The following is a 16,316-nucleotide window of genomic DNA, read 5'->3' as shown; positions in this document are numbered from 1 at the left end:
GATCCATTGTGATTTTTTCAACTTTTTTCTCCATTCTTTCTTTTGTTCTTTCATTTTCTGTTCTGTGGAGTTCTAGGACACTGAGATGTTGTTCAGCTTCCTCTAGTCTTCAATTGCGAGTATCCAGACTCTTTTTGATTTGGCCAACAGTTTCTTTTATTTCCATAAGATCTTCCATTTTTTTATTTACTCTTGCAATGTCTTCTTTATGCTCTTCTAGGGTCTTTTTTATGGCGCTTATATCCTGGGCCATGGTCCTCTTGATGTCCTTTAAATCCTTTGCCATGTTTTCATTCTTTGATTGTACCTTTTTAATTAATTTTGCAAGGAATAACATTTCTTCCGAAATCTTGATTTGTGTGTTTGGAGCTGGATTCTCCATATCATCTGGTTTTATCATATGCTTTAAGATTTTCTGTTGTTTTTGGCCTCTTGGCATTTGTTTTGCTTGATAGGGTTCTTAAAGGATATCGATCTAATTTTTCAGAGACACAGCTTGGTGATGTGCACTTTCTCTAGGTAACCAGCTATGGCGTCTGTGAGCCACCTATATCCCTCCAGACAGTAGTGTGGGGAAATGATTCTTGTATGTTCAGTTGGGGAGCTCAGCCTGGGCACGCCGCTGGAGTCGCCCGCCCTGAATGTGGAGCGCACGCACGGGTGGTCAGGAGGGGCAGCTCTCTCTCGGTGTCCCATAAACCACCAGACTTGGCATAGCGCCTCTAGGTTCTCTGAGCAGATCCCCCCTCCCAGCCGCAATCCTCCCTCAGCTGAGAGAAAATGCCGTGCTACGTCATCAGTGTGCACCGTCCCTCTAGGCAAGCCCTGGGCCGCTTGGCTGTGCCGCGGGGCTCTCAGCTCACGTCAGGATGCAGATTGTGTGAGGCCGCCTCCACTGCAACGCCTTGTGGGCTGAGAGCAGCCGAGGTTTTCTCCACAGAGAGATAGAAAGAGACAGAATATTTCTCCCGATTCTCCCAAGGTCAGCTGTCATCAAAAGCCTCTGTCTGCTTGTTGAGGATTCGCTGTCTGTATTGAGCTGTTATCACCAAAACCTCACTTGGGGCTGGGCTGAGAAAGTGCACGGCATGGCTTCCGTGAGGGAGGGGCTCCCGGCTCTAGGTTCTCGGCTCTCAGCGCGGGTCCGCAGTTTTACTTACGGATTTTATGCTGTGATCTCGGGCATTCCTCCCGATTCATGTCAGTAGATGTTGAGTGTACTGTCTCATTTGTCTCCCTGCTACCATTCCAAGTTATTTACTGGTTTTTTGGTCATTTATGAATTGTTCCGGGGGAGACTAGTTCTTCCACCTCTTTCTATGCTGCCATCTTCCCAGGACTCTCCGGAACCTTATTTTCTTAAATTTCTTTTCCCGCTTTTGGTCAAGACGGCATTCTCAATCACATGATGCCAGGGCCAGACTCCTCCCTGGGAGTCATGTCCCACGTCACCAGGGAGACTCACACCCCTGGAAGTCACGTACCACGTAGTGGAGAGGGTAGTGAGTTTATTTGCAGAATTGGGCTTAGAGAGAGGCCACATCTAAGCAACAAAAGAGGCTCTCTGGAAGTGACCCTTAGGCTTAATTACAGGTAAGCTTAGCCTCCTCCTTACAGAAATAAGTTCCATAAGAGCAAGCCTCAACATTGAGGGCTTGGCTTATTAAATTGGGCATCCCTAATGCTTGAGAAAGTATCAGGAATTTCCCAGTGGGGAAGTTAAATAGTTCCTTATTTTTTCTCCTGTCCCTCAAGGGACCTTGCAAATATTTTATATTATCTTCCTCACATACTCTGGAATGTAACAGGGTATTACATTAAGATCTACAGAATTACAAGACCACATTCCCTATTCTAGGCTCCATGTGTTTAGGTTGTTTAAATGAACTGGCCAGACAGGTTAAGTTAGGTTGCGTGCTACAGAAAATTCAAACGGATATGCTTTTTATTACAATTCAAGATGACGACTAAGAGTCATGTGCATGCAGGTGAAAAATCAAGAGAAATGGAACAAATAAAGCAGACTGGTGTAAGGTGTCCTTGTGAATAGCATGATACGGAGACCTTGAGACTTCACACAGGACCCTGGGCCCATCACACACGGCACTTCCCATTACGACATATGTATTTTCTCCCAAACTGATTATTCAGTTTGATTTTAATTTACAGTCTTAACATCCTCATTATCTTAATCATTTTTATCTTTCCCTGTTTCCACTGCCACCCTCAAACACACTAAGCCCTCCTCCTCCTCCTCTTCTTTTCCCCACCTGTTTCTCTCCCACTTCTTTTTTCCACACTTCCTGTCTCTTTTGACTCTGAAAGGCTGGATCTGGAGCCTCAGTGAAGCCACTAAATTTGGATGGTGGGGCAGCTAGTGTCTGTGGACGTGTGATCCCGGCCCTTGCCCTCGGAGTCCCCGCATTCCATTTGGGAAGCATTTGCCTATTCAGTTACGGAAGTGGGGTGCTTCCCACAGAACTGCTCTTTCTATCTTTTCTGGAGCTGCTTTAGCTCCAGAGTGAACAAAGCCCCGATCTTTGAGTGTCAGGGGAAAGTCTTGTTGAATTCAGATGCATTCAGATATCTGAAGGGTTAATCTGTGATCAGGTTTCAGTTTGGATTAGGGAAAAGAAATTGTGGGTTTGTTCTTAAGGAACTTTAACAGTCAATACATCAACAAAGCAAGTGGGTTTAGTCTAGGCTGAAGCACCTTCAGTTTCTTTAACTCAAATGCAAACAGGGGTCAGACAGGTCATGTAAATGTGTAATATAACAGGGCTGCCACATGCCCCAGTAAGCAAGGGCAGCTGAGTTGAGTTTCCTGTGGCCAGGGGGAAAGAGGCTTTAGCATAGGAAGACCTTCAGATTTTTCAAGCGAAGCTGGGAATCCAGATTTTGAGGTGATATTGAAATGCTAGGAATTAATTCAAAATTTTTCAAAGCACTGTCTGCACCAACAAATCGCTGGTCAAAGCAAATGTGCCTGTTGACTGGACTTGACCTTCAGGCTCTCAGTTTACAATTCCTGCTCCATAATGGCTTACTCTTCCCATCTCAGTTATAATTAGGATACACTCTTATCTGTCAGTGTCTCTTAGAATATAGCACCCATAGCAAACACAATACAGTTATCCCTTCCACATTGTGGGGGTCAGGGGTGTGGTGCCCTAGCGATCTGGAAAATCCACATAAAATTTTTTTTCAGGGTTCCAGAAAACTCCAAGCCACCTCTTGATCGGCAAATGCTGCCTCTCCCATTACTGTTACATTACGTGGGCTAAACCTGTTTCTAAAATTCTCAAACCAGACTTTGCTGGCCTGAAAATCCATAGGGGTAGACCCTTCACCTTCATTTTCCTTTAGGGAATCATATAAGGACTGAGCATTTTCTTGCATGATGCCAGGGTCTATCAGAATGCTTTTGTATAACAGTCCTGCACATTTCTAGCCTTTGCGTGTTGTTGTCTGCTGACCTTTGCGTGTCTTCTACATCTTCTGCAAAACTCCCCTCAAATTCTCATTTAATTTCTTATACCAACTCGTGATATATTGAAACCGTAATGGGGAAAGTCAATGTGGAAGGGCTAACAGTACTCCAGATGTGGCCTGTTGTTAAAATCCACAGTAACTAGTAAAAGTTTAGGACAAATGAATTTCAGGATGCCTTCTGACACCCAAGCCACTCAGAAAATGATTTCAAATGCAACATAATAGGCAACTGACCTTGATCCAGGGATGCTGCAAACTATCTTGAATTGTCATTCTCTTCCTGTAGGAGGAGGGGAGGGAGAAAAATTAAAAAAGCTGTGACCATAGCAGCAAGCTTTCCACGCTGGCCGAGACTACCAAGCAGAGACTCTGGAAAAAGCAGTTGGGGAACCACTTCATGGAGGAAAGCTGAAAATAATATCGGTCTTTCACTGGACCCATAGGGGCTGACTGGGTGGGTGGAAAGGACATGCACTTTCATAAAGTTTCATACAGCATGCTTCCCTTGGCCAGGCAGAAACCACCAGAATCTGATAAATGCTGTCGTCTGCAGGGGCCAGGTGCTAACACTGGGCTAGCTGAGGTCACAGCTGAGGCACCTGTGAGGAATAAGGGACACTCACTTTGGATCCTTGACCAGAAGTCTTCTTATGAAATCTTTGGCGAGGGCACTGGTGTTACTGAAGTACTCGTCCTCAAATTCATAGTTGACAGTGGACACATCTGCCAACATTTCTTGCTTTGTGTCTCCAAGAAATGGGGAGGCCCCACTTAGGCTGTTAAAAATAAAGTGAGGCACAGAACATGTATAATTATCTCTCGAGTTGCCATTCTGTTTCCCTAATAGCTGGAAAGGGAAACAAAGAACAAGATTATAATCCTGCTTGGGTGCTTGGGCAGTCACTTTAGAATTCAATTACATTTTACAGGACGTTTAGCTGTCACGACCAAAAGCTTTAGCTTAATGCAAAGTATTGAAATACAAAGTATATTTGGAAAAGGATCTAGTAGCTTTCTTGAAAAAACAAACCTTTTCCCACAGTGAAGAACAGTCATGCTTTCTTCATGTGATTATGCTACAGTTTCTGCTGACTCATTTAGAATTAGGAGAAAATGTGTAATTAGTATAAACTAAGTGTGTTCTGTGGGTGTAAAATGAATATGTTTACATAACAAGCATGCATAAACTGAAGAGCTTAACATGACACACTTACTGGTTAATAAAACATATGGTCTCAAAGAAAAAAGGAAAAAACATGAGTTGTAGATTTTGGTACTTACAGAATGTAGGTTACTACCCCGATACTCCTAGACATAAAAATCAACACGTCAGAAGAAAAGTAAAATAAATAAATAAATAAATTCCTCAGATATAATTACAGTTTCACAGCATTCCACAAATGCACATCGATGCACATGAGTGGCGCAGATGAAGAGGTTCCATGAACAGCCAGTTGGAACTGGGCAGTCTTCTGGGGACAACCAGAAGAGACTAGATTAATGAGTGATTTCCTGGATCATCGGTGATTTTTTTGAAGCTTCAGTCATCAGTATAGATTAGGGGATGTTGAAATGAATTCAATGCTGTTTCTGCTGTGTTTGTGTGAAGTGAGTGAGTTAGGTGTACTGTGCACTACAGTTTTCTGATGGAGGAAGACTGATTAAAGATGTCCATCCTAAGGGCCTTTCAGATCTATCAACTTCTCCATTTAGTAATTGTATGGTATGTCCGTGTTTTCATTATTAATAAAACTGTAGTGCATATCACCATTGTGAACGTTATTTCTTGCGTTTAACAGCAGTCTTTTGTCCTGACTCCAGAGTTGTTCTAGAGCCAAATGCACGCTGACTAGGCTGCTGTCCAAACACAGGAGTCTGGTTTCTGCTTGACGCCATGCCAGAAGTAGGTGGTGGTGCAGGCTGGGAACCAGTTGCGAATACTGCCGTGGAAGAGGCTGTGGATCCAAAGCCTGGGGAATGATGCTGGCTGGTACCATGGATTTGTCCAAATGTTGGGGTCTGGTTAGCACCAAATGCTGGACCGGCAGATGGTGTTGAAGGTCCAGTGCCAAGTACAAAGTAGGAGCCTGCAGAGCTAGATGATGTTGTAGCTCCAGAGATGAAAGCAGAGGTTGAAGTATTATTACTCATGACTCCTGGACCTAAGCCAAATGGGGTGACAGCTGTAACAGTGCTATTTTGCTGAGAAAGTAGCAAAGACTGAGATGTGCTGGGTCCAGCAAAGTTACCAAGGGCAGAACTGCTAATGTGATTGCTGGCCACAGGTAGGTTGGAGGAAGGGGTGGAATTAGCAAATATGCCACTACCTGCTGAAGTGGCTGATGTCCTTGAACCACAGAAACTGTTGTTCAAGGAACTGAAAACTGGCTTTGCTATTCCTTGATCAGCTGCAGTATTGGTTCGAGCTCCAAAAGCAAAAGCGGCCCTCCTTGAGTGTTCAGATGCCTTCTCAGATCGTTTTATCGTATTGGAACCAAATGCCAACTGTGAACAACTGCCATCTTTGCTGGGCGTTGAACTGCCAAAGGGAAACCGTCGCTTCTGCTTTCTCTCTTCTTTATCAGTTTTCATCCCATACGCAGGAGTAGCAGAAGTGACACGCTGTTGCTGTTTCTCCCCTGTCCCTCCCAAAGTGAACGCTGAGGCAGGTGGCACAGAGGCAGATGCCATATTGCCAGAAGCAAACCTTCCTTTGACTGGAGGCAATTCCTCCATTTCTACGTCTGATGTCTGACATGATTCCTTCCATTTCTACGTCTGATGTCTGGCATGATTCCTCCATTTCTACGTCTGATGTCTGACACGATTCCTCCATTTCTACATCTGATGTCTGACACGCGTCTGGAGCCAATGAAACACTTTTGGCTTCTACGGTTCTAAAACTGAAGCTTCTCTTGCTCTGAGAGGTCACTGCAGTATTAGCAGCAGCTGGATCATGGTTAATAGCACTTGTGCCAAAGATAACAACTTCAGAGGGAACTTGACGAGGTTTCTTGGTGGATTTGTCAAATTGAAAGCCTCTGTTCACTGCATCTTTGGATCCAGAATCTGAAGACACACTAGTTTTGAAGCCTCTCTGATCTCCAAATTGAAAGTTTCCAGTACTTGTTGAAATCAGAGAAGGCCCAGAAGACGGTGATGAGTTTCCCAATTTGAAACATGAGGGGGCTGGGTTTGAAGATGATGAACATTTGCTAACACCTTTAAACTCAGATTTCGTGCCTGTTGTGTCTGGCTTGGCACTTTTGCATGCTGCACACTTGGCAGAATCTGCTCTATTCTGCACTAGGCATACTTCACAGTCCCCGTTTCCCTTACGATTCCTCAACTTCTCCAACCCTACGCCGCCCCCAGAACAAAGACCAACAGATACACTGCTGCTACTTGAAGCAGGTACTGAGCGCTCTGTTTTCTTGGACATACAGGACATGCATCTATTGTCCTCTGCATTATTACAAACACAGCATATTCGACACTCCCAAGATCCTACTGGCATTCTGAACTCATCTCCAATTCCTAAGGCACCAGTGGTCACAGTGCAGCTAGGAGATGAAGCAGTCATACTCACGGCACTTTCTGAAGCCACTAGCAGTGGAAGGAACCGGCTGACACCAGTTCCAGGTTTGAATGTTTCACAAGCTATACATTTTCTTGCTTCAGGTGTATTTTGCACTAAACACGTATCACAAACCCAAGTTTGTAATTTCACTTTAAGTTTGTCCCCAAAGCCTGCCCCTGATGCAGAAATGGTTGGTTTGCCACTTTTTCTTCGTGTCCCAATGGCTGTCTGTTCAGCAGTATCTCTAGGTGGCAACTTGGCGGCTTGACAGGATTTGCACTTATTGTCAGTAACTTTGTTCACGAGTAGACATGTATCACAGCGCCATGATGATCTAGCTTTTAAACTTTCCCCAAGTCCAGTTCCACTAGAGGAAAACCTACATACGCCTGGTTTTGTATAAGCTGCTGGGCTTGTCATGGTAGGCCGAGCAGCAAAAGCATCTACCTTTGGTGATATGAAACCAGGGTTTTTCACATCTAGGACTCTTCCTTCTTTCCAGGTTTTTACAGGTCTAGAAGGGCCCTTATAATAATCTTCATCTAGCTTCCTCTTATGGCTTATACTATTTGCTTCAGTGATATCTTGAGCTGAAGTACTTATAATAGGTTCTGAAGTAATACTGGTGTCTGGAAGTTCTGTTTTTGCAACAGGCATACTAATTGTAAATTCAGTAGATGAAGAAGGTAGTACATCTGCCACAGTAGATTTTACAGTGGGAGAAGAAAATCTAAACACGGCACTGCCACTGCTGCTCGGAGAAATCATTTGTACCTTATCTGTTACTGATTGTGAAGGACTCATGGGAGCTGGAGAGGAAGTTGTCATCAGAGGACAATGAATACTGAATGCAGGCAGTGAAGAACTGGTGATCGGTAGAGAGAGTTTTGATATTCCTCGTACTTCCATTTCCTTCACCGGTGGTTTAGATGCAAGTAAGCGTGTTCTCTCCTGTCTAATTTTGCCACCTCTACTACCTACTCCAGAAGATAATCCATTGGGTGCAGGAACTTGCAGATTTCTATATGGAAAGCCACTTTCTTGTTCTCTATTTTGTCCTGGTGTCATATTGTTTTCATGAGTACTGTGGTTTTTAACTATTCTTTGATTAGCCTTCCTCAATTCATGAGATGGGGTCAGAGATGGTTTAAAATAAAGACTTTGATACGTTGCTCTGGAAACTGGCTTTGGGGACCTGAATTTTTGAACAGGATACTGAGAATCCACCTTATCCCTTTTGGCCCCAAAATCTGTGCTATCTATCCAACTCCTATCAAGAGAAGAATGCATGGAAGAAACATCTGCTAGTGGTCCTGATATCTTCTCTACAGACTGTAATATTCGCCGAGCTTCTAAACTAGTCACACCATAGGACTGTGCATTGAGCTGCTTAGCTTTCATCTGTCTTCTTACTGGTGCCTGATAAGGGGTCCTTCCTAGTTTAGAATGTCTTACAGCAGCTGCTGCCCCACCATATGTTGTTTCTCCAAGATAACAAGGAGGATCTCCATGCCTACTTGTTTTAAAGATCAAAGATTTCTCAAATGAAGGGGAAAGTGTCCCAAATGCAGACAAGCTGAATGCTGGTTTTCTTGACCTGGTGGCAGTGTGCTGTGAGAGTGAATGAGACTGCTCAGCCTCTGGGGACCACAGAGGTGGCACTGAAGGCTTCTTTGAAGCAGCCATAGCTTTATTGGAACCTCTTGTTGAAAAATGACAAGGATGGCTAGTTGACATGTTATCATCACCATGCTGAGAGGTAGAGTCTATAATTTCCTTTCTAAGGGAACTGCCAATTGGGAATGCTGATGATGTGGACAGCTGAAAGGACAAAGGAGGAGGTACCAACACAGAGAAATTCAAGTGGCTCCGACGAAGAGAAGGCCTGTCTAATTCGCCTGCATAATTTGAAGCAGGGCTGGTTGTTGAGGCGTCTTCTGTCTTACCGACTGTTGGCTCACTGGTGATCCTCCCATCATTAATATTAGAGCTCTCCTCACTGGCACACTTTACTTGGTCACCTTCCCTAATTTCTCGTGAACATGGTGTCTCCTTGGCATCTGTTGTGCGGCTGCATACATCTTCGTTCTTGTTGAAATATCTCTGTAGCCATGCTGGCACGTTATTCTGAAGACATTCTGTAACGCTGCTAAGAACACCCAGCTGGCGCCGTCGCCCCTGCGAGTAAGGCGTCACGGGACCGGGGTGGCAACACCGCGTCCGGATCTTTCCGCTGCCCCCTATGTGTGGGGATCCGGAGGCCATGGCAGAGGCTGCCCCGCTTCCAGCTCTGGGGCGGGTAAGAAGGGCAGGAGAGGCAGAGGCAAAGGCCGCAGAGCCCCACCTGGCCCCGGCCCAGCCCAATGTCTAACAGCACTGCCCAAACTGGGGGGCACAGGTACAACAGGGAGCGCGAGGTTAGGAAGAAGAGTAGAGTGACCGTGCCCGCTAGGGGAGTGGGCAACGGTGCCAGCAACCGAAAGCCAAGAGGTGGCTCCAGTACTGCAGCCTCCTGCAGATACCACCTCTGTGGGTGGGGCAGTCTCCATGGAGATCTCTCCCAGAAGACAATGCTGCCTCCTCACAATTCCACTTCTGTGGGTGGGGCGGTCTCCATGGAGATCTCTCCCAGAAGACAGGGAGCAGCTCCCAGCATTATGGAGGCCCAACTCAAACGCTGGCCTTGGGGATTCTTCTTCTGAAGCCTTGGCCAGCGCTGAGATGGCTAATGCCACCAGCGATGCCCGCTGACCCATCCTCTCTGCACACAGTGCCCACAGTGCTACTGCCATCGGCCGTATACACTCCGTAACATGACATGCATGTACTTGCACTTATCGCGAGTAAGCCGGAGGTGATGCATACACAAGTCGCCAACACGCAGGGAGAAAAAAAAAACCCACCTATATGAAACAACTCTGTGACCCCTCCCCACCCCACTGAACCAGGTTCTGGGATCCACTTCCAAAGACTGCACCTCAGGCTTCCATGGCACCCCGCATGCCAGACTTCTCTGCCCTCACCTGGAGCCCGGCCGTGGGAGGAGATACGCCCCAATAACTGTCCCAAGTTCGTTCCATCCAGCTTTAGTGAATCTAAACCCCTTTTACAAAAACATGTGCCTAGAATACACCTGCACACTGAGTATGAACCTTTTACTTTCGCCCAAAACATATTAGCAAAACCATGCTATAAATCACAAGAACAGGCACAGCCCCTTCTATATCTGGAAAACAGACACACACAACTTACACATACTCCAGCCACTTCTTCCTATCTAAGGGGAAATGCTATACACGCTCGAATTCGTACACACACACCTAGAACCATACAAAACATCCACACATTATGCCCGTTTACCACCATGTACAGCTAAAATACTTCTCTGACGTGTACACAGAAAACCTCCACACACTTTCCTGTCACACTTTCAAGTGAAAAGTTATCTCATCCACCACTCTACCGTGAACCTGCACACAATCGCCCACTTCTAGAGTGCACACAAACTAGTATACACTACCTAGACACAAAGAAACATCTCCAGTCTGCCAGAGATGAGTACAGAGGAAATCTCTGCCAAGGCCCAAGTCATACACTGACAAATTACCACAACCCCAGATACTCCAAGGTAATCATATCACATGCTTCCATTACATACAAATAAAATTGTCCCACATCACTAGAAACACACAACCCAAACTTCCATCACATACACAAATACTCGGCTCCCAGAATGCATGCTAATGACTTCCTACTACCAAATGCAAACACATAGTCCTAGAAAATGTGCAAACTCCCAAGCACCATAAATACATACATCAATGAAATTCAAATTCAACTTCCACCTGCCTCGAATATACTCAAATACACACACACAAAAGTAGGCAAATATAATCACCAATACATATCCGGCCCCACATCACATACCTGTTTGCATAAAGAGTCACACAAAGCCAATGCCACAGTATCCTTCAATCTGAACATACAGGACACCCTACCAACCCACTAAAAGTCATGCAACTACCCTTCAATACCAATATGTGTAGATGCACATCTGAAAATCAATACAAGAAACTTACACGGCCATTCAGTTCTCAGTTACCCAGAGTTGCATGAGTCACTTCTATAAATTTTATACTCATAGATACCTCTCATTGATTCTCTTTCCCTAGAGAACCCTAATACACCACTAAATGTCATATAGCTACCCTTCAATACCAATATATGTAGACACACACCTGAAAATCAACACAAGAAACATACATGGCCATTCAGTATGACTTAAGAACATGCGAATGAGCCCCCACCAACACATTTCCCAAACATTCAAACATAGGAATCCTACACCCAAACTAATACACGCAGCCACATTGCCTAACAAGATCTGGATGCACGTGCATTATCACTTGCAATGCCTCCGTGACCCAAACACAATTCCCCAACATTCAGGGGCAAAAACCCACAGGTATGTGAAACCGCCATGTCATCCACCCCACCCCCACCCTGAACCCAGGCTCTGTGATCCACTCCCAAGGCCTCCACCTCTGGGCTCAGCAGAACCCCGCTGGGCTGCCCGCCCTTCCCAGTCACCAGCTGCTGCTCCCACAGAGCCCCACCCTACCATCTCCCTGCCCTCTCCAGGCCTTCTGTGTCCACACCTGGCAGTCTTTCCCCACCTTGGGATCTGCCTTCTTTCCACCTGGCCTCATGCTGGCTCACATTCCTTCCCCACATCTCCCAGCAATCCTGGGGTGTCCACCTGCTTCCACCATCTAAGCCTGGTGCCCTGGGAGGGAGGGTGCTCTTGTCTGTGTCCGTCCATCCCTCAGGGCAGGTCAGTGTCAGGAGGATGGGGCAGCACTGGGACAGGTGTCTGACTCAGGCTGCGTCACACTCCGGGCCAGCCCATGCCAGGTGACACTTGTCAGCACCTCCTGTGACATTTCTCATGGGTAGGAAAACGAGGCCTCAGACATTCCCTCCTCCAGGCTCTGGCACTTTCTCTCCCACCTGGCCACCCTGTTCTCCACCCCACCATCCTGCATGAGATACTTTCCCACCTGTTTCTCAGTCCCTGATCTGCAAGCTCCATTGAGAATTTCTGCTCCTTGGAATCAGTGAGGCAGCAGCTGCTTCCCAGATTTTTGAGAACCTGGATGGGGTGGGGAAGGAGAGGAGGGTTATCTCAGGGGGTCCCTGCCAGCCACCCAGACCCAGTGAGCAGCCAACCCCCAGCCCAAGGGCATCCCCAGTGTCCAGGAACTTCCAGGGGCCTCTGCCAGCAGCAGCCTGCCCAACTGCCAACCATCCCTCATGGATCCTGGGAGGGTCCAACACAGGAGGTGCCCATGGCCTGCTGTACCCACCAGCCACCCATGGGGAGAACAGGAGCTTGGAACACCCCTATGGCCTTCAAAGCAGGGACTATCATCATGCCTTCTGCAGAGGAGGGGCCCAAGTCCCAGGGGACAGCCTGGACTGTTGTCACTACGGGTTTCGACTCCATGGTGAGAACTTGAACCTCTACCCAGCTGCCCAGTCCCATACTCCTGACCACTGATGGGCATGGGCACCCCCCCAGGCTGTACCAGCTCCCTCTCCTGGGTTCTCACTTCCTCTGCCAGAGTCTGGCTTTGGGCTTCTCATTCTGGGGGGCTGTTGATGAATTTAATTGAAACCTGGTCAGCAGAGATGAAAGAATCTTTTTAGTTGTCTCAGCTCAAACTGCACCCAAAGTGCATAAGGTTCCTAATAAAATTATCTCTTTGTGACTTTTATCAGAAAGAAAGGAACTTCCTGGGAAAATCACAACTGCAAAAAAAAAAAAAAAAAAAAAAAAAAAAAAAGATAAATAACAGCAAGAATCCTCTAGCCAGTATCCCTCATAGGGACACAGGCAGTTTGGCAAAGTGCTTCTGGGCCTCAAAGGAGTGCTCAGCAGGGCATGGAACTGGGACAGAGACAATAGGCTGGCCAGGGGGTGCCCAATGGGGCAGCACAGAGCAAGGAACCCACATCACACTTCCCCACCTCCTCCCCTCCAAGCCGCAGGGAGTCCCTGGCTCTCATGCAGAGACACACACATGTACATCTGTGCATATGCACAGAGAAGTCACACTCACATGTGCACAAATACTTGCATGCAGATATACCATGTACACACATGCAAACGTGCAGGCACATGAACACATGCTCGCACATATACACACTACCACCCAAGTACATGCGTGCACACTCACACAGACACACGTGCACACCCAAATATGCACACACTCCCACTTCACAGCGGGGTCAGTGAGAGGGTCTCCTGCCTGGCTGATGCAGAATCACGGAAGATCTCAAGTCTCTTATCATGTAGGTTTGACTATCCTCACTGAGGCATTGGGGGAGTGCATGGGGTTTGTGAATAATTGCACCAAGGCCAAAGGCACAGAGTAGAATGCACACTTGCCCCTTTCATCATTCAGCCCAATGCTCTTTCTAAGCTAGAAATGGCCCCTCCAGGTAGGCTGCCGGGCCATGCTTGAGCAGTCACCGCTGATTCAATCCAGCCTTTGTATCATACAGATAGGGAAACTGAGGCTCGGGGAGGTGACGGGGCCTGGTCAAGGTCACATGAAGCCAGCACCCAGACCAAGGGGATGGGTCCCCATCCCAGTTCCCAGCATCCTGGCATCCCTGGCTTTTACCCACAAAGAAATAGCCCCCCAGCCCCTGCTCCCCACAGAGAAGCATGGGCTCAGACACACACATACAGGGCAACCGGTTCCTCTGAATGCCTCAAGCAGATGCTTTCCCATGTACCAACAGGCCATTTCAAAGTTTGGAAACTGAGTCAGGCTGCAAGTTTCAACCTTCGTTCCACTTCATGAGCTCTGTAAGCCACAGCACAGAGCAATTCAGTGCCATGAGGGCAGCCAGTAGTGTGCAGAGAGTGACCCCCATCAAGGCCACAGGACCCCGGGCTCCCCCACTGGGGCCCTGCAGAGGTGGAAAAGGGTCCACGGCACAGAGACTGTCTTTGGGGGGTGGAAGTTGGGCCTTGGCAGGAGCTGTCTGCTTCATTGCCACACAAGCCCACGACTGTGGTCATTAGAGAGCAAGGGTCAGTGGCCAGGAAAAGAGTGTGCCTTCCAATGTACCCAGAATCCACCAAAGGGTCACCTGTTTCCAGCCTCCATTCCCAACAAGATGGCCAAGACAGGCCTTAGGCTCATGGAGGCTGCACATTTCATCTAAGTGCACATGGAGGCCCAGTGAGTTCAACAGATCTCACCCAAGGAGAGGGAAGTTACCATCACACTGACCCAGGGGTGGGGGGGTGAGACCCTCACAGAGACCAGTGACGGGGCAGCATGGTGGATGGAGACTCTGCCCACAGAGCCAAGGGACAGACATAGCACCGTGGGGCAGATGCTGCCCACAGAACCCAAAGACAGGCACTGTAGACCCTGGGGACAGGGACAGGGACAGGCACAGCACAGCCTGGGAAGCCTGGCACACTGAGCCCAGGGGTGGCATCATGTGGAGGGGCCGCACCTCGTCTACATCTCCACGCTCAGGCTGCGGAGGAAATGTGCTGCAAAGGTCAGGCAGGCCACAGGGATGAGTGTGGTGTAGATCCAGCCTGGGAGAGACAAACAGAAATGGAGCTAGCCCTTCTCCATGACCCCACCGAGACTGAGCACATCTCACAGCATGGGCACCAGGGAACATCACATGGGAAGGTCCCACGGGATGGTTTGGAGGGCCTGGGAGTTGACGGGGCTCAGGACTGTTTGATCCCTGCCAACACCAACTCTGGATCAGGACCAGGCCTGGCACCTCCAACAGACTGGTGGGCACAGAGCACTGCCAGCCCAGGGCCTCGATGTCATCATCCACCTCTGCTATTGCACCTGCTGCCCAGAATGCCCCCAGAGGTCCTCACCCTGTAAAGGAGGTGGGGTGAGCCCCACAGGAAAGAGAGGCTGTCTCTGAACAGGCAGAGACAGTTGAATCCAGCCCCTGAAACTGAGAGCCTGGGAGTTGAGGGGACTTGCTCAGGACACAGGAAGACAGCACTGAGGCCCTGGCATCCCTGGTCTCCACACACAGGGGGAGGAAGGAGGACAAGGCAGGGCCACTTCATCTACCAGGAGAGTTGGGACTCAGCCCATGTTAGCTTCAGAGAAAGAACCTGGGGCCCAGACTCCAGGAAACCCACCCCCCAGTTCCTCAACAAATAGACTGTGGACTTACACTGCCTGACTTTGAAGCTTACTATAAAGCCACAGTTGTCAAACAGCATGGTATTGGCACAAAGATAGACATATAGAGCAATGGAATCAAATTGACAGTTCAGAAATCAACCCCCAGATCTAGGGTTGACTGATATTTCATCAAAGGCCCTCAAACTCACTGAACTGGGACATAACAGTCTCTTCAATAAATGGGGCCGGGAGAACTAGATGTCCATAACCAAAAAGAATGATAGAGGACCCCTACCTCACAACCCTATATAAAAACTAACTCAAAGTATATCAAAGACCTGAATGTAAGAGACAGTACCATAAAACTCCTAGAAGATAATGTAGGGAAACATTCAAGACCTTGTATTAGGAGGTAGCTTCTTAGAACCTTCACCCAAAGCACAAGCAACTAAAGAAAACATAAGTAAATGGTAACTCCTCAAAATTGAAAGCTTCTGCACCTCAAAGGAATTTGTCAAAAATGTAAAGAGGCAGCCAACTCAATGGGAAAAAAATATTTGGAAACCATGTATCTGATAAGAGACTTGTATCTTGCATATATAAAGAAATCCTACAACTCAACAATAATAGTACAAACAGCTCAATTATAAAATGGACAAAAGATGAGAAGACATTTCTCTGAAGAGTAAATACAAATGGCTAAAAAACACATCAAAAATCATTCATCTTCACTAGCTATTAGGGAGATGCAACTCAAGACCACAAGGTGATAATATCCCACACCATTTAAAATGACTGACTTTAAACAAACAGGAAACAACAAATGCTGGAGAGGATGTTGAGAAATTGGAACTCTTATTCATTGTTGATGGGACCATACAATGGTCCAGGCACTCTGGAGGACAGTTTGACTTTTTCTCAGAAAACTAGATATCGAGTTACCCTATGATCTAGCAATTTCACTCCTTGGTATATACCCAGAAAATCTGAAAGCAGTGACAAGCACACATCTTTGCAAACCTATGTTCATAGCAGCATTGTTCACAATTGCC

The 16,316-nt window shown here is 47.2% G+C and overlaps 2 protein-coding genes across 15 annotated transcripts in view; both read right to left on the bottom strand.

Annotated features, from left to right (window-relative positions):
- Positions 1-16,316, bottom strand: part of LOC119507585 (death-associated protein kinase 1-like) — a 58,520-nt gene that overhangs the window by 28,862 nt on the left and 13,342 nt on the right. For 5 of the 14 annotated variants that reach the window (XM_037800754.1, XM_037800756.1, XM_037800762.1 and 2 more), the window contains 5 exons: positions 14,612-14,699; positions 12,133-12,224; positions 4,774-4,800; positions 4,116-4,268; positions 3,727-3,772 (listed from right to left, as the gene is read on the bottom strand). In XM_037800754.1, coding sequence (XP_037656682.1) covers positions 3,727-3,772; positions 4,116-4,268; positions 4,774-4,800; positions 12,133-12,224; positions 14,612-14,699 — 406 coding nt within the window. Of the gene's footprint in view, positions 1-3,726; positions 3,773-4,115; positions 4,269-4,773; positions 4,801-12,132; positions 12,225-12,684; positions 12,751-14,611; positions 14,700-16,316 lie in introns of all 14 variants that reach the window. The other 9 variants (XM_037800757.1, XM_037800758.1, XM_037800764.1 and 6 more) reach the window with 6 other exon arrangements.
- Positions 6,074-11,585, bottom strand: LOC119508392 (nuclear pore complex protein Nup153-like). The gene has a single exon (XM_037802009.1). It carries the CDS (start codon positions 9,335-9,337, stop codon positions 6,074-6,076), a length of 3,264 nt encoding a protein of 1,087 aa, XP_037657937.1. The 5' UTR covers positions 9,338-11,585.

Source organism: Choloepus didactylus, chromosome 13 (assembly GCF_015220235.1).
Source record: "Choloepus didactylus isolate mChoDid1 chromosome 13, mChoDid1.pri, whole genome shotgun sequence".
Taxonomy (NCBI): Eukaryota; Metazoa; Chordata; class Mammalia; order Pilosa; family Megalonychidae; genus Choloepus; species Choloepus didactylus.
The sequence above is the reverse complement of the archived record's forward strand: the minus strand, read 5'-3'. Positions and strand labels throughout refer to the sequence as shown.